The sequence below is a fragment of the Budorcas taxicolor genome, chromosome 16, assembly GCF_023091745.1.
Source record: "Budorcas taxicolor isolate Tak-1 chromosome 16, Takin1.1, whole genome shotgun sequence".
Taxonomy (NCBI): Eukaryota; Metazoa; Chordata; class Mammalia; order Artiodactyla; family Bovidae; genus Budorcas; species Budorcas taxicolor.
The window spans coordinates 61,165,670-61,182,139 of NC_068925.1; the positions used below are offsets into that span (position 1 = coordinate 61,165,670).

General features: G+C 34.7%; 1 protein-coding gene across 1 annotated transcript in view; it reads left to right on the forward strand.

Annotated features, from left to right (window-relative positions):
- Nucleotides 1-16,270, forward strand: part of RALGPS2 (Ral GEF with PH domain and SH3 binding motif 2) — a 112,701-nt gene extending 96,431 nt beyond the window's left edge. Inside the window, exons 14-19 of the mRNA XM_052653513.1 lie at nucleotides 1,592-1,669; nucleotides 3,174-3,279; nucleotides 3,814-3,906; nucleotides 10,169-10,274; nucleotides 13,247-13,338; nucleotides 16,096-16,270. Of these exons, the coding sequence (XP_052509473.1) occupies nucleotides 1,592-1,669; nucleotides 3,174-3,279; nucleotides 3,814-3,906; nucleotides 10,169-10,274; nucleotides 13,247-13,338; nucleotides 16,096-16,125 (505 nt within the window). The 3' untranslated portion in view covers nucleotides 16,126-16,270. The remainder of the gene's footprint in view (nucleotides 1-1,591; nucleotides 1,670-3,173; nucleotides 3,280-3,813; nucleotides 3,907-10,168; nucleotides 10,275-13,246; nucleotides 13,339-16,095) is intronic.
- The last annotated feature ends 200 nt before the right edge of the window (nucleotides 16,271-16,470 follow it).

Below are 16,470 nucleotides of genomic sequence, written 5' to 3' on the forward strand. Positions count from 1 at the left end.
TGGACGGAGGAGCCTCGGCTACAGTCTGTGGGGTCACAAAGAGTCGGGCACGACTGAGCGACGACACACATTTGTTCTTGAAGCTTCGTGAAGATTTCTCACCATGGTGATTAAGACTTTACTTGCATATCCAATATTTCAAAATACCTTTGAGCACTTCTAATTACCAGTGTTCTTAGGTTTTATTCTGTTTGGGGAAATTTTTAACAATTTGTTTTTACATATTATTTCTCTTCCAAGTGTTTATTTCAGCCTCTTTGTTTGGGTTTGCCTGAAACAGGAAGATTGCAAGAGTTGCCTCTGGCATGCTGTCTGTACAAATTGTTTTGTTAGTTCTCTCTCTAGTAGGAACGTGGTATCATCAGAAGTTATTATAGTGTATTGTATTTAAATAAAAAATATTGATGAACAAAATTGTTTATCATGTGGTATGAGACGTAATCAAGTAACCAGAATGGTGTTGTGTTAAATGATCTGTTCTTATTCCACCAGGTTACTTAAGGAAGTTGGTATTTCAGTGTTAACCTTCACATCTCAAAATAGTATTTTTCTTTTGACAAATGTTTTGCTTTGCAGACATTTGCAGCCAAAAATATCTACTGTGCTTTTGCCAAGTTTAAATCAGTGGCTCTTTTGAACACTTTGAAATCAAATCAGTGCTGCCCAGCAAGATTCAAACATGAAATATTAAAAAGTGAATAAAGAATTGGGATTTAAAATACTGTTGTACTTGTGGATAATGAACTTTGAAAATAGAGAGACATCAAATATTTTGCCACTTAAGTTACTAAAATAAAACTTTTTGTTTTAAATATCATTTATCAACAGTGCTGCTTTTGGCTTTTTCTAGGCAAAGAAGTATCAGTGTTTCTGTGTGTGTGTGTTTATTTCCTTTGTTAAGTATCACATGCCATTTTGGATGAAAAGTAACTAATAACCATTTTTTTAATCATTTACTGGCTTTATTGTGTATTTTTTTGTAGTTGATGTGAAAATAAAATAAAGCTTCTATTTTTGTTCAGTTTATCTATTTTAGTAGTAGTTTTTAGATTTAATATATAAAAGAAAAGGAAATAAGGTGTTTAGATCACATTAATTTTAAGTTTTTAGATCACATTGCTTTTAGGTATCTTCATAGGGGCATATAATAAAAAATTATTAATCTATAAATCCAGGTATCATATATAAAGTGGAATCTAAGAACTGGAATATAAATAAAAGGATTTCAGGCTTTGTTTGGATATAAATACTTCTTTAATTATTTTAGTAAATTTGTGAAAATGAATGTGTATATGAATTCATGGTTTAAACTAAGAAACAACCTTAAGTATTTATAGTCAATGGTAGAAGAAAATAATAATTTAAAATCTGTGCTGCATGCTTTCTTTTAAAAAAAGGAGCAATCGTATACTATCCTTCTGTAGGATTTAGAAAGCTGTATTACATGAAGAAATTATTATGAAAGCTGTATTACATGAAGAAATTATTATAAAAGCAGTATTACATGAAGAAATTATTATACTGTTCTAGGTTATTGATGATGATTATATAAATAAAAGTAATATATGCAATTTATAATGGAATCCAACAGGAACAGATTATACCATTCTCTCGGCCCGGTGACAAGAGTGGCACGAAATGGCTATCGAAGCCACATGAAGGCCAGCAGGTACAATCCCCCTGCCTTCAGGGGTCACAGAACTCCCCTCTGGTGGTGGTGACTGGCTTTCATAGGTGTGGTCTCACATTACTTCTGTTCTTTCTCAGCTAATTGGTTTCAAAGCTAAATAAAATGCCCATGAAAACTTTCTTTCCAAGATTTGATCTAGAGATAAATTTGAAGTATTTCTGATCCACAGAGCTAATTGCTAAAACTTGCATCTTTATATCACATTCTTTAAATAATCCAAATCAGTAGCTTTTTAACTGCACAGGTCTTTCTAACATTGCTGATTATTAGAGGAGCAGTGCAAAAACCCACTTGTTTTTCAAAGGCTGCAATCAAAGAATTTACTACATTCAGTTTGTCTTTTTGAAGGGTTTTTCAGATTGACTGCAGGATATTTGTGTATTTAACTCATGTTTATTTGGTTGTTTATCTAATCCTGATCTCCTTCTGCACTACGTTAGCTGCTGAAGAAAATAAAGATGGTAGATTGACTGGGGACTGGAGGTTAATGGTAGTGAATAATCAACCAATTCTCATAAGACAATGCAATAGCAAACATTTTAAAGTTAATTTTATGTCAGTTTAATAGTGTCTAATCTCTTTGGATATAAACAGCTCCAGCATGAAATTTCTAGTGGTTTCTAGGTTTTTAAGTCATTGAGAACATTCAGTTTTCATCACTGTTGTAGAAATTCTGCAGCTCACGTCAAATCACTGGAGAATGACGGATTTTTTTCCCATCAGTGTATATGTTTTAATTGACTCATAAAAATTGTTCTGTTCTTAACTATAGGACCTTAAATGACTTGGGGAAAGATATTTAAATGTTTGATTATTCTGTGATGGTTTTCTTAAGATACAAGAAAAAGCAATCTTGAGTTTTAGTTATTCCTCTCTTGAAGAGTTGTTAGGCTGTAATCACTTAGATGCACTGATGACATTAAAATGTCATTAAATTTTATTGCAATAAGTTTGATTTTTTTAATATATTGTTAATTGCCTTTTTTACTTCTCTCACCTATTTTAGAATTGAGCATGGATTTTCTTTTGCTGTTTTTCCTTTTTTGATTTTCTGATATTTTTATTTTGCTTTTCATATGCTTAAAAAGACTTTTTTTTAACATAGAATCCTCACCTTTCCTACCAGAATTTGAGTTTCTTCTGGGGAAAAAAGGGTTTCAGCAGTGCTGCAGTATGGCATGTTGAGAAGAAAAGTCTTGAATTCCTAATTTACTCTTTACTAAAGTGAATCACTGTATTCTTTCTGAATTATGCTTGTTCACATATGCAGTAAAATGCGTTTTTTAACCATCTGCTGACTTTAGTAACTGCCTGGTTCATTTTGTGACAGCTTGTAAATTTCAGATCAGTAAACCTTTATAATTGTCAGTGTCTTCTCATTCTGAATAAGCAGTCTTAAAATTGAAAATAATTACATTTTATTTAAATACCTACTTGATAATTACTCAAGTGCTTATATGTTCTTTTCTTTTCACTTTTATAGTTCTGCAGAATCAGAGGATTTGGCAGTACATTTATATCCAGGGGCTGTTACTATTCAAGGTGTTCTCAGGAGAAAAACTTTGTTAAAAGAAGGCAAGAAGCCTACAGTAAGAATTATTTTATATTTTAAAACATGTCTAAAAATAAGCAACTGAATAAAACCGTAAAAAAATGAAGACAATTGAAATAAAACCAGATATATAATACACTTGAAATAATTTGAAATATACTTTTGCCTCACAATGTTATTTAAAGTGTTGTTATACCTGCCACATATTAATAGATTTTGGTTAAATTATACACTTAAGGTATTTAAATCAAGATGCTCCTGTACTTCTCTTTGCTCCCTAATATAGTTCTTGGAGAATCTTGAAAGTATATCCTGTTAAGAGTATTTTTAGAAGGAATAGAAAATAGAGAGCGAAAACTCTAAAAAACAGAATTCAGCCAAATTTGTTTTGTCAGTCCTAAGTAGAATGTATCAAGTAGACTTAAGAATATTTCAGATGAAGATTTCAGAAGTGATAAAACTCAAAGCTAAGGCAGTGGAAGTGAAGTGGAGTGCCTCTTTAGCAATGAGGAATAGTGACTGAGAAGCCGGTAGCATTTGAGTAGTATATTCACGTGTCTGTCCTCTCCAGGTAGCATCTTGGACGAAATATTGGGCAGCTTTGTGTGGGACGCAGCTTTTCTACTATGCTGCCAAATCTCTAAAGGCTACAGAAAGAAAACATGTAAGTATTCCTGTTCTAAGTCATTAACATAGTTTCATGGCCTCTATATGGTGGTAAGGAAAGTAGTCCTAATGGGATGCAAGGGTTTGGGGTTTTTTTGCCACATTCTAACCCAGAAGTTCTTAGACTTTCTTTGTATGAGTATTGTAATGGTATTATTTTTGTTTAGTAATACAATCCTAAGAAAGGTCTTGGAATAACTTCCATATTCTGAAGTTCCTTTTTTGAATACTGTTTTTTCTTTGCAAATGTTAAAACTGCACCCTGCCATTATCTTATCTTCATGTCCAAGCCCTCCCAAACCTGGGGTTTTTTGTTCAGAAAAATGGTTGAAAACTGTTGCCTTGGAGTGTCATTTCCTGATTTGTAAAGTATGAAAAATTAGGACCAGCATTTGCAGTTTTTTCCACCTGAGTCTCTGATTGAGTGATTTTTCCAACAGTGAAGAGGAATAATAGTTACTAAGGTTACTATGGTCACCTTCTTGTGCTTGAAAGAAACCTCGAAAAACTCTTTTCTTATAGAATCTTGCTATAAATGTAGAATCTTGCTATAAATCTTCTTTTGCATGCTGTTCTGTCTTTGTATGCCAGTGATACACTATTTGAAAGGAAAATAATTTTCTGTTTTGCATTATCTCTTGGAGAGGAATTTATTTCTAAATTGTGTATTTTGAGGGTAGGGGGAATTAAGTGGTTTACTATATTGAGAAAAGGTAAATAAGCCACTGAGAAAAAAAATTAAGTTCTCTTACTGTTTATAAATTACCTAGTGATACTGTGTAATTCAGAAATGCCCCCCATTTTTTTCTTTTTGGCAATTATCACTTTATGTTTGTTTTTTTTTCCCAACAATGGCTGGCTGTTAAAAACAGTAATACATACATATTGCATGTGTACATTTTAATATCAGGTATTGCTTCACCAAATACTTTGACTAAATTTGCTAGGATTTGGTGTTTTATTGTTGTTTTGTTTTTCCTTTTAGTGAGAAAATCCCTAGTTTGAAGTTTGGTTGGATGAGGCCAGTTAAAAGTTCAACTTCAAACATTATCATTATACAGAGAAGCTTTTCTTTATTCTCACAGTATTAGCCCTTTAATCAAACCAGGGATAGAGAAGAATACAGTTTTGGTTTACATAAATGTGGGAAGTGCTGTAATAAGATAGCATCACCTGCCTTTCTTTATCATCTGTACCCGTACCCGTACCCTATTAGTGTCCTGAGTTTATGTTAATCATTGCCTTGCTCTTTTTTTAGAGTTTGCCACTTAGGTTTCCTTAAGTGATACATTGCATCATTTTTTAATTGTATCTGAATTGAACCTAAAAGGCACCAACCTTTTTGTTCAGTATTATAAATGTCTAGATCTAGTCCTCACAGTAAGGTGAAGGACTGTTTTTTTATATTCTAGTCAAATCGACTAGAATGCCCACATACCTGACCAAGCTACAGTTTCGTTTCACTGGAATGTTTTGCAAAGTAATTGCCTCTGGTTAGTATTTCTGTACTCAAAGGAGGGGGAAAAAAAGAGGTTAATATAGCTGAATTATCATCTTTAGATAAAGTTAACTCTTCACTTAGCCACTTTGAGAGACTTGGGTAGATTTCACTTAGTTGACTATTACAAGGAAGTAAAATGTATAAATTTTTTTGTTTTTTCCTAACTGTAATTAGAAGCCAAACTAGAGAATTGATAAAATAACTGAATTTATCATCTAATACATATGTTAAGTACCTTTTTGTGTTTGGTATTGGTACTTACACAGCTAGTTTGGGTTTATAATTATATGAAGTGATAAATAATGCATATGAAATGTTTAGATATTAGAGCCTAGTGGGCTGTGAGGGAGCCAGATTGAGTGCCAAGGAAATGGACTGTGTTCCTCATCTTTTCTAGTTTAAACTGTTAAGATTAAAGAAAGAATTATAATAACAAAGCAGTATGGAGACAAGTCCATGTTTATATTTATCCAATTTTAGGATAGAAAAATGGCACAGAACTAAAAGCAGTGGAGAAAAATGTTTTTACTCATTTTCAAACAAAAGTTAAAATGCAAATTGAAAGAAAATATTGGCTATATATAAGCAGTAGATGTGGGATTAAAATATATAAACAGAGCATCACCTGTGTGGTGTTCTTGTCAAAAATTTAATCATGAGGAAGCAATCAAATCCACATCATGGAACATTGTGTAAGACCACTGGCTTGGATTCTTAAGACCAAAATTTGACAGCTGGAGCAGAACAGAGGGATAGAAGGAATGTTCTAGATTAAGAGAAACTTTAAAAGAGTCTTGATAACTAAATTCAGTGTATGTACCTTGGTCTAATCTTGGAGGTAATTTTTTTTAAGCTGGGAAGTTCATAGTTAGGACAATCAAAGAAATTATAATAATGGACTTTATATGATTATGTCCAGTAAATTTCTTAAGTGTGAATCATTGTGATTATATAGTAATATCAGTATATTCTTAGAAGATACATGTTGAAATATTTAGGGTTCAATATTATGTCTGATGCTTAATTACATTTAAATGTTCAAAGAGATCAAGCAAATGCAAAATGTAGATATTTGGGTCATCCTTGTAGTATTCTTTCAACTTCTCCGTAGTTTGAACTTTTTCAAAATTAAAAGCTGGAGGAGGAAAAAAGTCACTAATAAAAATATATGTGTTCCTATATGTAAATAAATGCAGGAGGAAGAAATGTGGAAGCCTACACCTGTTTTATTGCTTTGTAAAGTATGATCTTTTTTTTTTTTTTGCATATGAGGAAAAGAGCAGACTTGGGAATAGATGAGAGGAGTATGACTTCTTAATGTTTTAAAATGAAAGCATTCACTGTAAAACTATTTTTAATGAAAGTATATTCATTATAACTTTTAAAAGTTTGCAGATATCTTTGAACCTCTCTGCATAGTAATGAGTGAATAAATACTGTTACATAAGTTGACAACAAATTCTACACCTGAAAAAAAGGTCTGTAACATACATAAAGACCTCCACAGCTCAGTAAGAATAAAACAACAGTAGAAAGATGAAATAGGGAGATAAATAGAAAGTGAATATAAATGGTTAATATACATGAAAAGGTGATGAACCTCACTAGTTATCAAAAAGGCAGATTAAAGAAGATGCTTTTTTTTTTTTACCATTAGGCAGAAATTTTAAAGATTGATAATGTAGCATTGGCCATGATGTAGGGAAACAGACTATGACCAAAGTTGGCAGAAATTTAAATTGGTACTTGTTGTGGTGGACAGTCCTACTCAGTATTTAACTTAATAACCAGTGATTCTTTATCTGAAAATCTGTTCTCTGAAAATCATTAAGCTAGTGCACAAAGATATCTATAGAAGAATATTCCTATTATATTTATAGTATCAGCAGTCTGCAAACACTGAAAATACTTATTATTAAGGAAATATGATGGGTAAAAACCACATGTCAGAGTATAAGTATACCCCCATTTGTACATGAAAACCAACAACAACAAGAAAGTCTTTGGTGTAATGCAGACAGAGAGGTCCAGAGGACTACACTGCAAAGGATGGTAAATTCTGGGAGCAGGATGAGGTTCAGCTGGTGGTCGAGGGCATTTGCACTCTGTGAATGGGCTTATATTCCTTGAGTTTTTACTATTATTACTGAAAAAAGCAATTGATGCAGAGGTTTTTGGGTCTAAGAAAAGGTGTTAGAAAATCATGCTGTATGCTTTGACACAAACTATAAACTGTCAGATCAGCTGTATTGCCAATTTGATTCTTCATAGCATTGTTGTTGCTAAATCGTGTCCAACTCTTTTGGAACCCCATAGACTGTAGCCCTCCAGGCTCCTCTGTCTGTGGGATTTCCCAGGCAAGAATCCTAGAGTCAGTCGCCATTCCTTCTTCAAGGGATCTTCCTGACCCAGGGATTGAACCTGTGTCTCCTGCATTGGCAGGTGGATTCTTCACTGCTGAGCCACCAGGGAAGCCCTCTTCATCATATCAAAGCTTCCTAATTCCTTTAGCTTTCAATTTTGCTGTAACCATGTTGTTAAAAATAATGTGATATGTTCTTCTTTTTCCCATTTCTTTAAAATTATGAAATATATACATGCAGAAGAAGATATATATGTGTATATTTTAAAGAATAAATAAAATAAACACATATATAACTCCACCCAGTATAAGAAGACAGAGCATTATCAGAACCATCCAAGTCTTCCCAGATAGCATCTTCTTCCTTCCTTATCAGCCATGATAAGTATCTTAGTTCCCCAGCCGAGATCAGACCCATGACCCTGCATTGCAAATGCAGAATCTTAACCACTGGATCGCCAGGGAAGTCCATACCTTGTGATTTTAATGTATATACCCCGGATTATTAATGTTTGAAATAATTTTTTTCATGTTTACTAGCTATTTGTGTTTCTTCTCTAAAATGCCTGGATAATTATTTTGCTTATTGAATAATTTGTTTTCTTACTAATTGGCAAAAATTTCCTTATATATTCTGGATACTTATTAGCAATTGTATATTACTAATATCTTCTTCCAATTTGTTCAGTTTTTTTTCCACTCTCTTTGTGATCTTTTAGTGAATGGTTCTTAGTTTTAAAGTAATAAAATTCATCTTTTATACTTAATACTTCCTGGGTCATATTTTTAAAATCCTTCTGTAACGTGAGATCATCAAAACGTTCAATGTTTTCTACTAGTAAAGTTTTACAGTTTGCTTTAAAATCATTGACCCACTTGAAGTCAGAGGATGGTGTATGTGAGATGTGTTATGAAATAGGCATTCATTTTTATTTATCTGCCTGGAGAAGTTATTTTCCTGGCACCGCATGTTGAACAGTCCATTCTTACTTGGCTGGTCTGCAGAGCCCATTTTTGTCATTTGAGTTTGCATCAGTATTCACAGATTGCTTTCTAGACTTCCATTGCCATCAGTCTGTCCTTGTCCTAGTAACTCACAGTCTCAGTTACTATAGATTTGTAAGTCGTGTTGTGTAGCAAGGCAAGTCCTGCCTAATTGTTCAGGAGCGTCTTGGCTGCTTCTGGTCCTTTGTCTTACACACAAATTTTAGAATCAGCTTCTCAAGTTCCACGTAAAACCCTACTCAATTTTTTATTGAAATGACACTGAATCTGTAGATCAATTAAGGGTGAATTGACATCTTCGCAACACTGAACCTTTTTCTTCATCTCATGGTATTTTTCTCTTGATTTAGGTCTTCTTGAATGTCTTTTGACTGTTATACTTTCCTCTATGTCTTTTGTTACATATATTCCTAGGTACCTTTCTTAGAAGTGACTTTTATAGTTCTAGTGTATAAAATTGCAGATGACTTTTATAGTGATCTTTTCCAAGCATCCTTGCTCATTTTTCTTATTAGTTTGGTGGATTTTCTGAATGGATAATACTATCTGCAAGTAATGGCAGTTTTATTTCTTCCTCATCCTTATACCTTTTATTTCTTTTTGTTGTTGTTGTTATCTTATTATGCTGACTAGGTCTTCCAATTCAGTATTGGATGAAAGTAACAATGGTAGGCATCCTTGTCTTGAAACTGATTTTGAAATGTTTTATGTATTTTACCCTTGAGCGTATATTGCAGAATGTTAGTTTGGGTTTTATTTTATTTTGTGTTTTTCTTTCCTGTATACTTTGTTCAGGTTTTTTTTTTTTTTAGTCAGTGGGGGGAGGAGGAGGAGTGTCGTTTATTTCTTTGTTTGGTAGGTACTGTTGAATTCCTTGGAAGGGAATTTCCTAATTCAATAACAGTATCTACCAAACAAACAAAAAAATAAATTCCATTCCAAGTCTACCGCAAATATGCATTATATTTTAACAAATGCTTTTATTTTACATCGACTGAGTTGATAATATTTGAGTTGTGGCTCCCGGGCTCCAGAGTATAGGCTCAATAGTTGTAGCACACGGGCCTAGTTGCTCCACAGCATGTGGAATCTTCCTGAATCAGGGATCGAACCTGTGTCTCCTGCCTTAACAGGTGGATTCTTTACCACTGAGCCACCAGGGAAGCCCAACAGTTAAGCTTTTGATAAAGAGTTGAAGCTGGGAAAGATCTGGAAAGTAGGAGACGATCTGAAGAGGGTATGCCTACATGGAATTTAGTAGTAAGAGGCCAGGAGCAGAGCTAACCAGCAGGAAATCCTGTCTCTCCTGAGGAGAAGCTGAAAATACACTTTAAGTTTTTACTTAGGATAAGCCATAAATTTTATGTTTTTATTATGTTTTTTGTCTCTCAGTTTAAATCAACATCAAATAAGAACGTGTCTGTAGTAGGATGGATGGTGATGATGGCTGATGACCCAGAACATCCGGATCTCTTCTTGCTTACTGACTCTGAGAAAGGTGAATCATTGAAATAACTAGGGGTTACTATACAGCTTTAGATAACCCAAATTTTAGTTTAACTGGAATCCTCAACTGGGGGCATCGCTTATATTGTTTCACCTCTTGGGAAATATTTCTGTCATGTGATGTATACTAATTATGCCAATATTTTTAGATATCAGTATCTATTAATTGCTTCTTTAATAAGCTTATTTTCTTTGCTACAGGGGCATAAGCTTGAAGAGCTAATAATCAAGAAAGGAAGGAGGGAATCTGGGAATCTATAAACCACTGTTACTTTAAAATCTCAGATTTACAATATGCAATACCCCTTCATTTATATCTTGAATAAATTGTTAAGTTCTGAATGTGGCAAAAGTTTTCCTTTAAGTGGTTTGTGTTCCATTAAATTTAATTAAATTAATTGGTTATTTGACTCAAACCACTTTCCAGATAAGTATAATTTCAATTATAATGCTTTGGTTATAATATGTATTAGAGAAGGAAATGGCAACCCACTCCAGTATTCTTGCCTAGACAGAGGAGCCTGGTGGGCTGCTGTCCATAGGGTCACACAGAGTCGGACACCACTGAAGCAACTTAGCATGCATGCATGTGCTGGAGAAGGAAATAACCAGGAACAGAGGAGCCTGGTGGGCTGCCATCTGTGGGGTCACACAGAGTTGGACACGACTGAAGCGACTTAGCTGTATAATATGTAGAGTCATTTATGAGTAACATTATTGGCTGTTAACCACAGGAGTTTTTAGAATGGATGAGAGAGGTTGGAGGGTGGGCTGTGCAGAATCAAGTCATGTGTCTCCTTACCCTGCTTGTGTGTGTCGTGGGGACCTCAGTGGTCATCAGAACAGATCCTCACATGATTGTAGCTCTTGCTTTATAACATCTGCCCAGAACCTTCCACTTCGGCAACTCACTACTAAAATGATACTATATTACCTTTTATTGACTATAAAGTTATATTCTTGACTTCGGTTTCTTTAGAATGTATATCAACAGATATTCTGCTTTTAGGATGTTTGGTATTTAGAGTAAAAATTTAAGAAAACATGCAGAAAAAATAACAGCATGATGTCACATTTTGAGGTGAAATAGACTGATTTACAGAGTAAGGAGTTTCTACTCAACATTCTCAATTCAGCCTCTACCCTGCCAACCCCAAAGACATTCATTATTTATAAAAGTACATTTTAAAAGGATATAATTTTCATAGGATCTAGTTAACAAATTCTGTTTTCCTTTGATTCCTTGAGTATATTAGTCACTCAGTCGTGTCCGACTCTGCAACCCCATAGACTATAGCCTGCCAGGCTCCTCTGTCCATGAAATTCTCCAGCAAGAATAGTGGAGTGGGTAGCCGTTTCCCTTCTCCAAGGGAATCGTTGATTCCTTAGTGTACTTGATAGAACTACTTCTGAGCACAAGGTTTTATGAGATCTATACTGACCGCCTTTTCCAGGACGAAGAGTAGATAAATGGCCACTGTGGCCAGCTTGCCGGATACTCCTGCTGTTTAGGTTGGTCTCATGTTTGATCTGGGTTCAACAGGCAAAAAATGTTATTTGAATAATTAAATATATGGTGAAGAGAACTTTTGCTTCTGAAAATGAGTAAGTCTTTTGATTGTTAAAATCTCAAAGAAGAGCTGAATAAAGCCTACATATGGATCAGATAAGGCTCTTGAATCATTGGATGCAGTTATAAAGGAAAGAGTAGAAGTCAGTAAGAACTGGGAAATACGAACAACTCAGGTCATTGAGAAGGAGAACTAAGCCCAACTTAGGGCAGCCTATACTGCATGAATCCCTTCTTTTCTCAATTTATTACCTTAATACATATAAATATATAAAAAATACTCTTATCGTGTGTCAGTTTTTGATTAGTCCATGTAAGGTCTAAATGGTTTTTCCTAGTAACTCAGATGGTAAAGAATCTGCCTGCCAATGCGGGAGACCCAGGTTTGATCCCTGGATCAGGAAGATCCCCTGGAGAAAGGGAATAACAACCCACTCCAATATTCTTGCCTGGAGAATTCCATGGACAGAGGAGCCTGGTAGGCTACGGTCCTTGGGGTCGCAGAGTCGTATGAGACTGAATGACTAACCCTTTCACTTTCAAGGTCTAAATACATATATCACAAATGAAACAAATGAATTTCTAATTTTCTAAAAGAGAAAAGGGTGCTTTCTCAGATTTTTCACATAAGCCCTTACTAGACCTAGGAACTTCTCTAATAATTTTGACAAATGCAAGTAAAAACTAAAAGCATAGGTTATATTGATGTTAGCTGATTAATCCTTAATCACATTAAATAGCTAATGTTTAAGTGTTAAACATGTTAGAACATTTTGGCCTATAAAAATTTAGTCTTAGCATCTATTAGTATTTAAGTCATCTAAATAGTGCTGAGAACTGATATTCTGTGCTCTCATCCATGCATACAAATTTAGAGGAGCCAAACAATTGTTTTATTTAGGTATACTTTAAAGATCATGTACGGAGAAGGCAATGGCAACCCACTCCAGCACTCTTGCCTGGAAAATCCCATGGATGGAGGAGCCTGGTAGGCTGCAGTCCATGGGGTCGCTAAGAGTTGGACACGACTGAGTGACTTCACTTCCACTTTTCACTTTCATGCATTAGAGAAGGAAATGGCAACCCACTCCAGTGTTCTTGCCTGGAGAATCCCAGGGATGGTGGAGCCTGGTGGGCTGCCATCTATAGGGTCGCACAGAGTCAGGCACAACTGAAGCGACTTAGCAGGAGCAGCAAAGATCATGTAAGAAAACAAAATACTTCTCTTCCAGTTGATGAATAGCAAAGCAGTGACTTTCTGAATAAATTATAGCTTGTGAATGTAGCATATGTAACTCTGTATTAGAAAATCAGGTGATAGAGAAATAAACTGAGACCAAAACTGAAACTCTCATCCATTTTTGTTGTTTTCTCCTTGTTTTTAATAATTTTAGGAAATTCGTACAAGTTTCAAGCAGGCAGTAGGATGAATGCAATGCTGTGGTTTAAACATTTGAGTGCAGCCTGCCAAAGCAACAAACAACAGGTAAGCATTTCTCTTCATCCTCAGAAGAGTCCATAAACTGGGAAGGTATTTAAAAGAGCTGCAAAGAGAAGAACGTGGACTAATTTTTGGAATGAAGTAGAAAAACTGTATTGTTCTTTTTTTGTTGACCACAGTCAGCAAGACGTGAGGTCCACATTTTAGTGAGGGAGATGGGCAATAAACAAGTGAACAAATAACAGCATTTCAAAAAGTAAAAACTCTATGAAGGCAGCAAAATAGAATTAGGTGATATGGAGGGATAGGAGTAAAGTCAACTTTAAATAAATTAAGAGCGAACAGCGGACGTGTCCCTAAGGAAATGACAGTGATGTGAATGACAGGAAGGAAGGGCCGCATGAAGATAAGGGAGAACAGAGTTCTGGTGAAAGGAAGGGAAGTGCAAAGACCCTGAAGGTGAAACAAGCTTTAAGGTGTTCAAAATAGGGAGATGTAGCCTCCCTATTTGTGTCAGAAGAGTGGGAATGAGAAGCAAGGAAACGTAGCTTCAGAGGTTAAAAATTTGATGGTACCTTGCCAAAAATTACTCTGATGCATCTCTATTTGTTCTGTTGACAATTTTATGTGGGTTCCTATGCTTGCAGTGAAACCCAAAACAGTTTGGACTTTTTCCTTGTTTTTATTTTACTGAAACAAAGATGGTCTAACTCGAAGAGGTCTATGATGGTCTAACTCAGCTGCAAAGAGGAATGAATCCATAGTGGTGTTTTCCCCAAATCCTGCTGCCGATTTAAAGTTGAACAATGAATTGGTAGGGCAGTAAATATAACTGGAGTTAAAAGTTTCTACACTCTTTTTGGCCAGATTTTAGTTGAAAAGTTTATTGCCTATAGGTACTGAAATACAGAAGTATAAGGTAAATATTATCAGTAGCTAATTTTGAATTATACATTGTAGAAGTTTATAAAGCTTATAAATGTGTTTTTCACCATGTGCTATCAGGACCTAAGTTATAACCGCTTTTTTGGTATAGGAAGAAACTAAGGCTTAAAAATGCTAAGAAATGACCTCAACAGGGTCAAACAAATAAAAAAAGTAAAACAAACAAAATTTTTAAATGGTGGACCTAAGACACAAAGTCTGTCTTCATTCTGTAGATGCATTCTTCTTAAATATTGTTGGAATGGGCTTTGTTCTCTTCTAATTTTTGTTTTAAAAATAATAAAGCAAAAATTACATCCTTGCCCTTGTCAAATTAGTGTCTGGAACAGGATGAAGGAAACAGACCTTCCTTTGCCTAAACCAAGTTCTTCAGGATTCAGTTGCATGCATACATTTTCTTTAAATGTGGCCTTAAAGTATTGTATCATTTTTTTTAATCTGAAGATTTCAACATTAATCTAGAGAGTGTATGCATACCAGCATAGAGATTCAGTTACTGTATTAGTGGATCTTCCTGCTGAAAAGGTTAACCAGATGTGTATAAATGGTTTTGTTTTGTTTTTTCAGTTTGTTGCTGTGCTTAGAGGAACGAGAGAAGTAGCAAATTTATAAATTAAAGCCATGAAATTTGAAAACTTTCAGTAGAAGACTGTAACTCAAATACAACATCTTAAACCATTGTCAGGCAACTTAGGAGGAAATGAAAATTTTACATTACTTAAATATGGATTTCTTATAACCAGACCCAAAAATTTATACTTTAAGTACTTGTCCATTCATACTGTATTTTATTTATAATTCACTTATGATTACATAATCAAATAATTTTTCATTCAGAAGCTGATGTGTAAGAGATTAATCTTTTTTTTAGTGTCCTAGGTTTTCAGGAAAAGGTTGTTAAAGAACTGTTAACCTCTTTTTAACTTCCCTTGTGGGCCAGTGGTTAAGACTCCATGCTCCCAGTGCAGAGGACCCGGGTTTGAACCCTAGTCAGGGAACCAGATTCCATATGCCTCAGCTAAGAGTCTGCATGCCACAACTGAAAAAAGAGAGATAGAACTGTTTAACTCTTTCAAAGGACACAGCAGTGACTACTGATACATGAATATCTCTACCAGCACAGCTTTGGAAAACTGGTAGTAAAAGTTAAGAGCTTTTTTTTAACATGGCAAAACCCTCTTTAGTCCTTAACTAGATGACCCATCAACTAATTTTTAAAAACAAAATATATTTATATTTCTAAGAATTACTGTTGAATTTTAGACTTGAAATCAAATTGAATTTGATCCAGTCTATTAGCATCCAACTGTTATATAACCTGTCGATTTTTCAGAGTCACAAAGTGTCAGATTAGAATTTATCTAGTGATGAGTTTTATTCTTTTTTACTCATTTCATGATGATTTCACAAAGAAATTCTTAGTAATGTCTGTTATAAAATTATGCTGATTTTAAAATTTACACATAGAAATTCATTGTAATAACATATAATGAGAAAATAAATGATGACAGGTGTGTCTGGAATCTCACACCTACTAGAGCCATACTTACTCTTTCCTCATTCATTCATTTATTCACTCAGCGAATGTCTGCTGAGCTCCCCTGTGTTAGACAAGAAAGGTATTGTCTCTGCCCATTTTACCATCCACATTTCAATTTACTGGAAAGGATATTAACTTATCTCAGTGGTTTTTCTCTCAAAAATGTTCTAGTATATTTTATCCATTATTTGTAAACAATTACAGTACCTTCTATCAAATTCCTTTGGGCTTACTTAAAATGACAAGGGAAGATAAGAAATAGTACTTTGAAGAACACCTTTCAAATACTATCAGTTTGTAATGCTTATATTTTTTAGGTTCCTACAAACTTGATGACTTTTGAGTAAAAACGTGATGAAGAACAAGGTGAACTGTTACCCTAAGTGAAAGCGAGGACCTGATGAAAGAGTGCCAGCTACAAACCAATCCTGTGCCAGGCAGAGCCCAGAGGCTCCGTCTCAGCCTCTGGAGTCCTGAACCAAAAAAGCACTAATTTCAGGGAACGAAGTGAGATATTCCCAGGGAACACATCAGAGCTGTAAAACAAACTGCCGTGGACCATGCTTCTTATCTCTGAACTGACCTGTGGAAACCACTGCCTTAATAGAATGAAAGGAAAACCACCACGAAACACCAAATAGTGCGTGTGAATCTCCTGGCGGTGCTGTGCTTGGAATAGATCGTAGCCAATT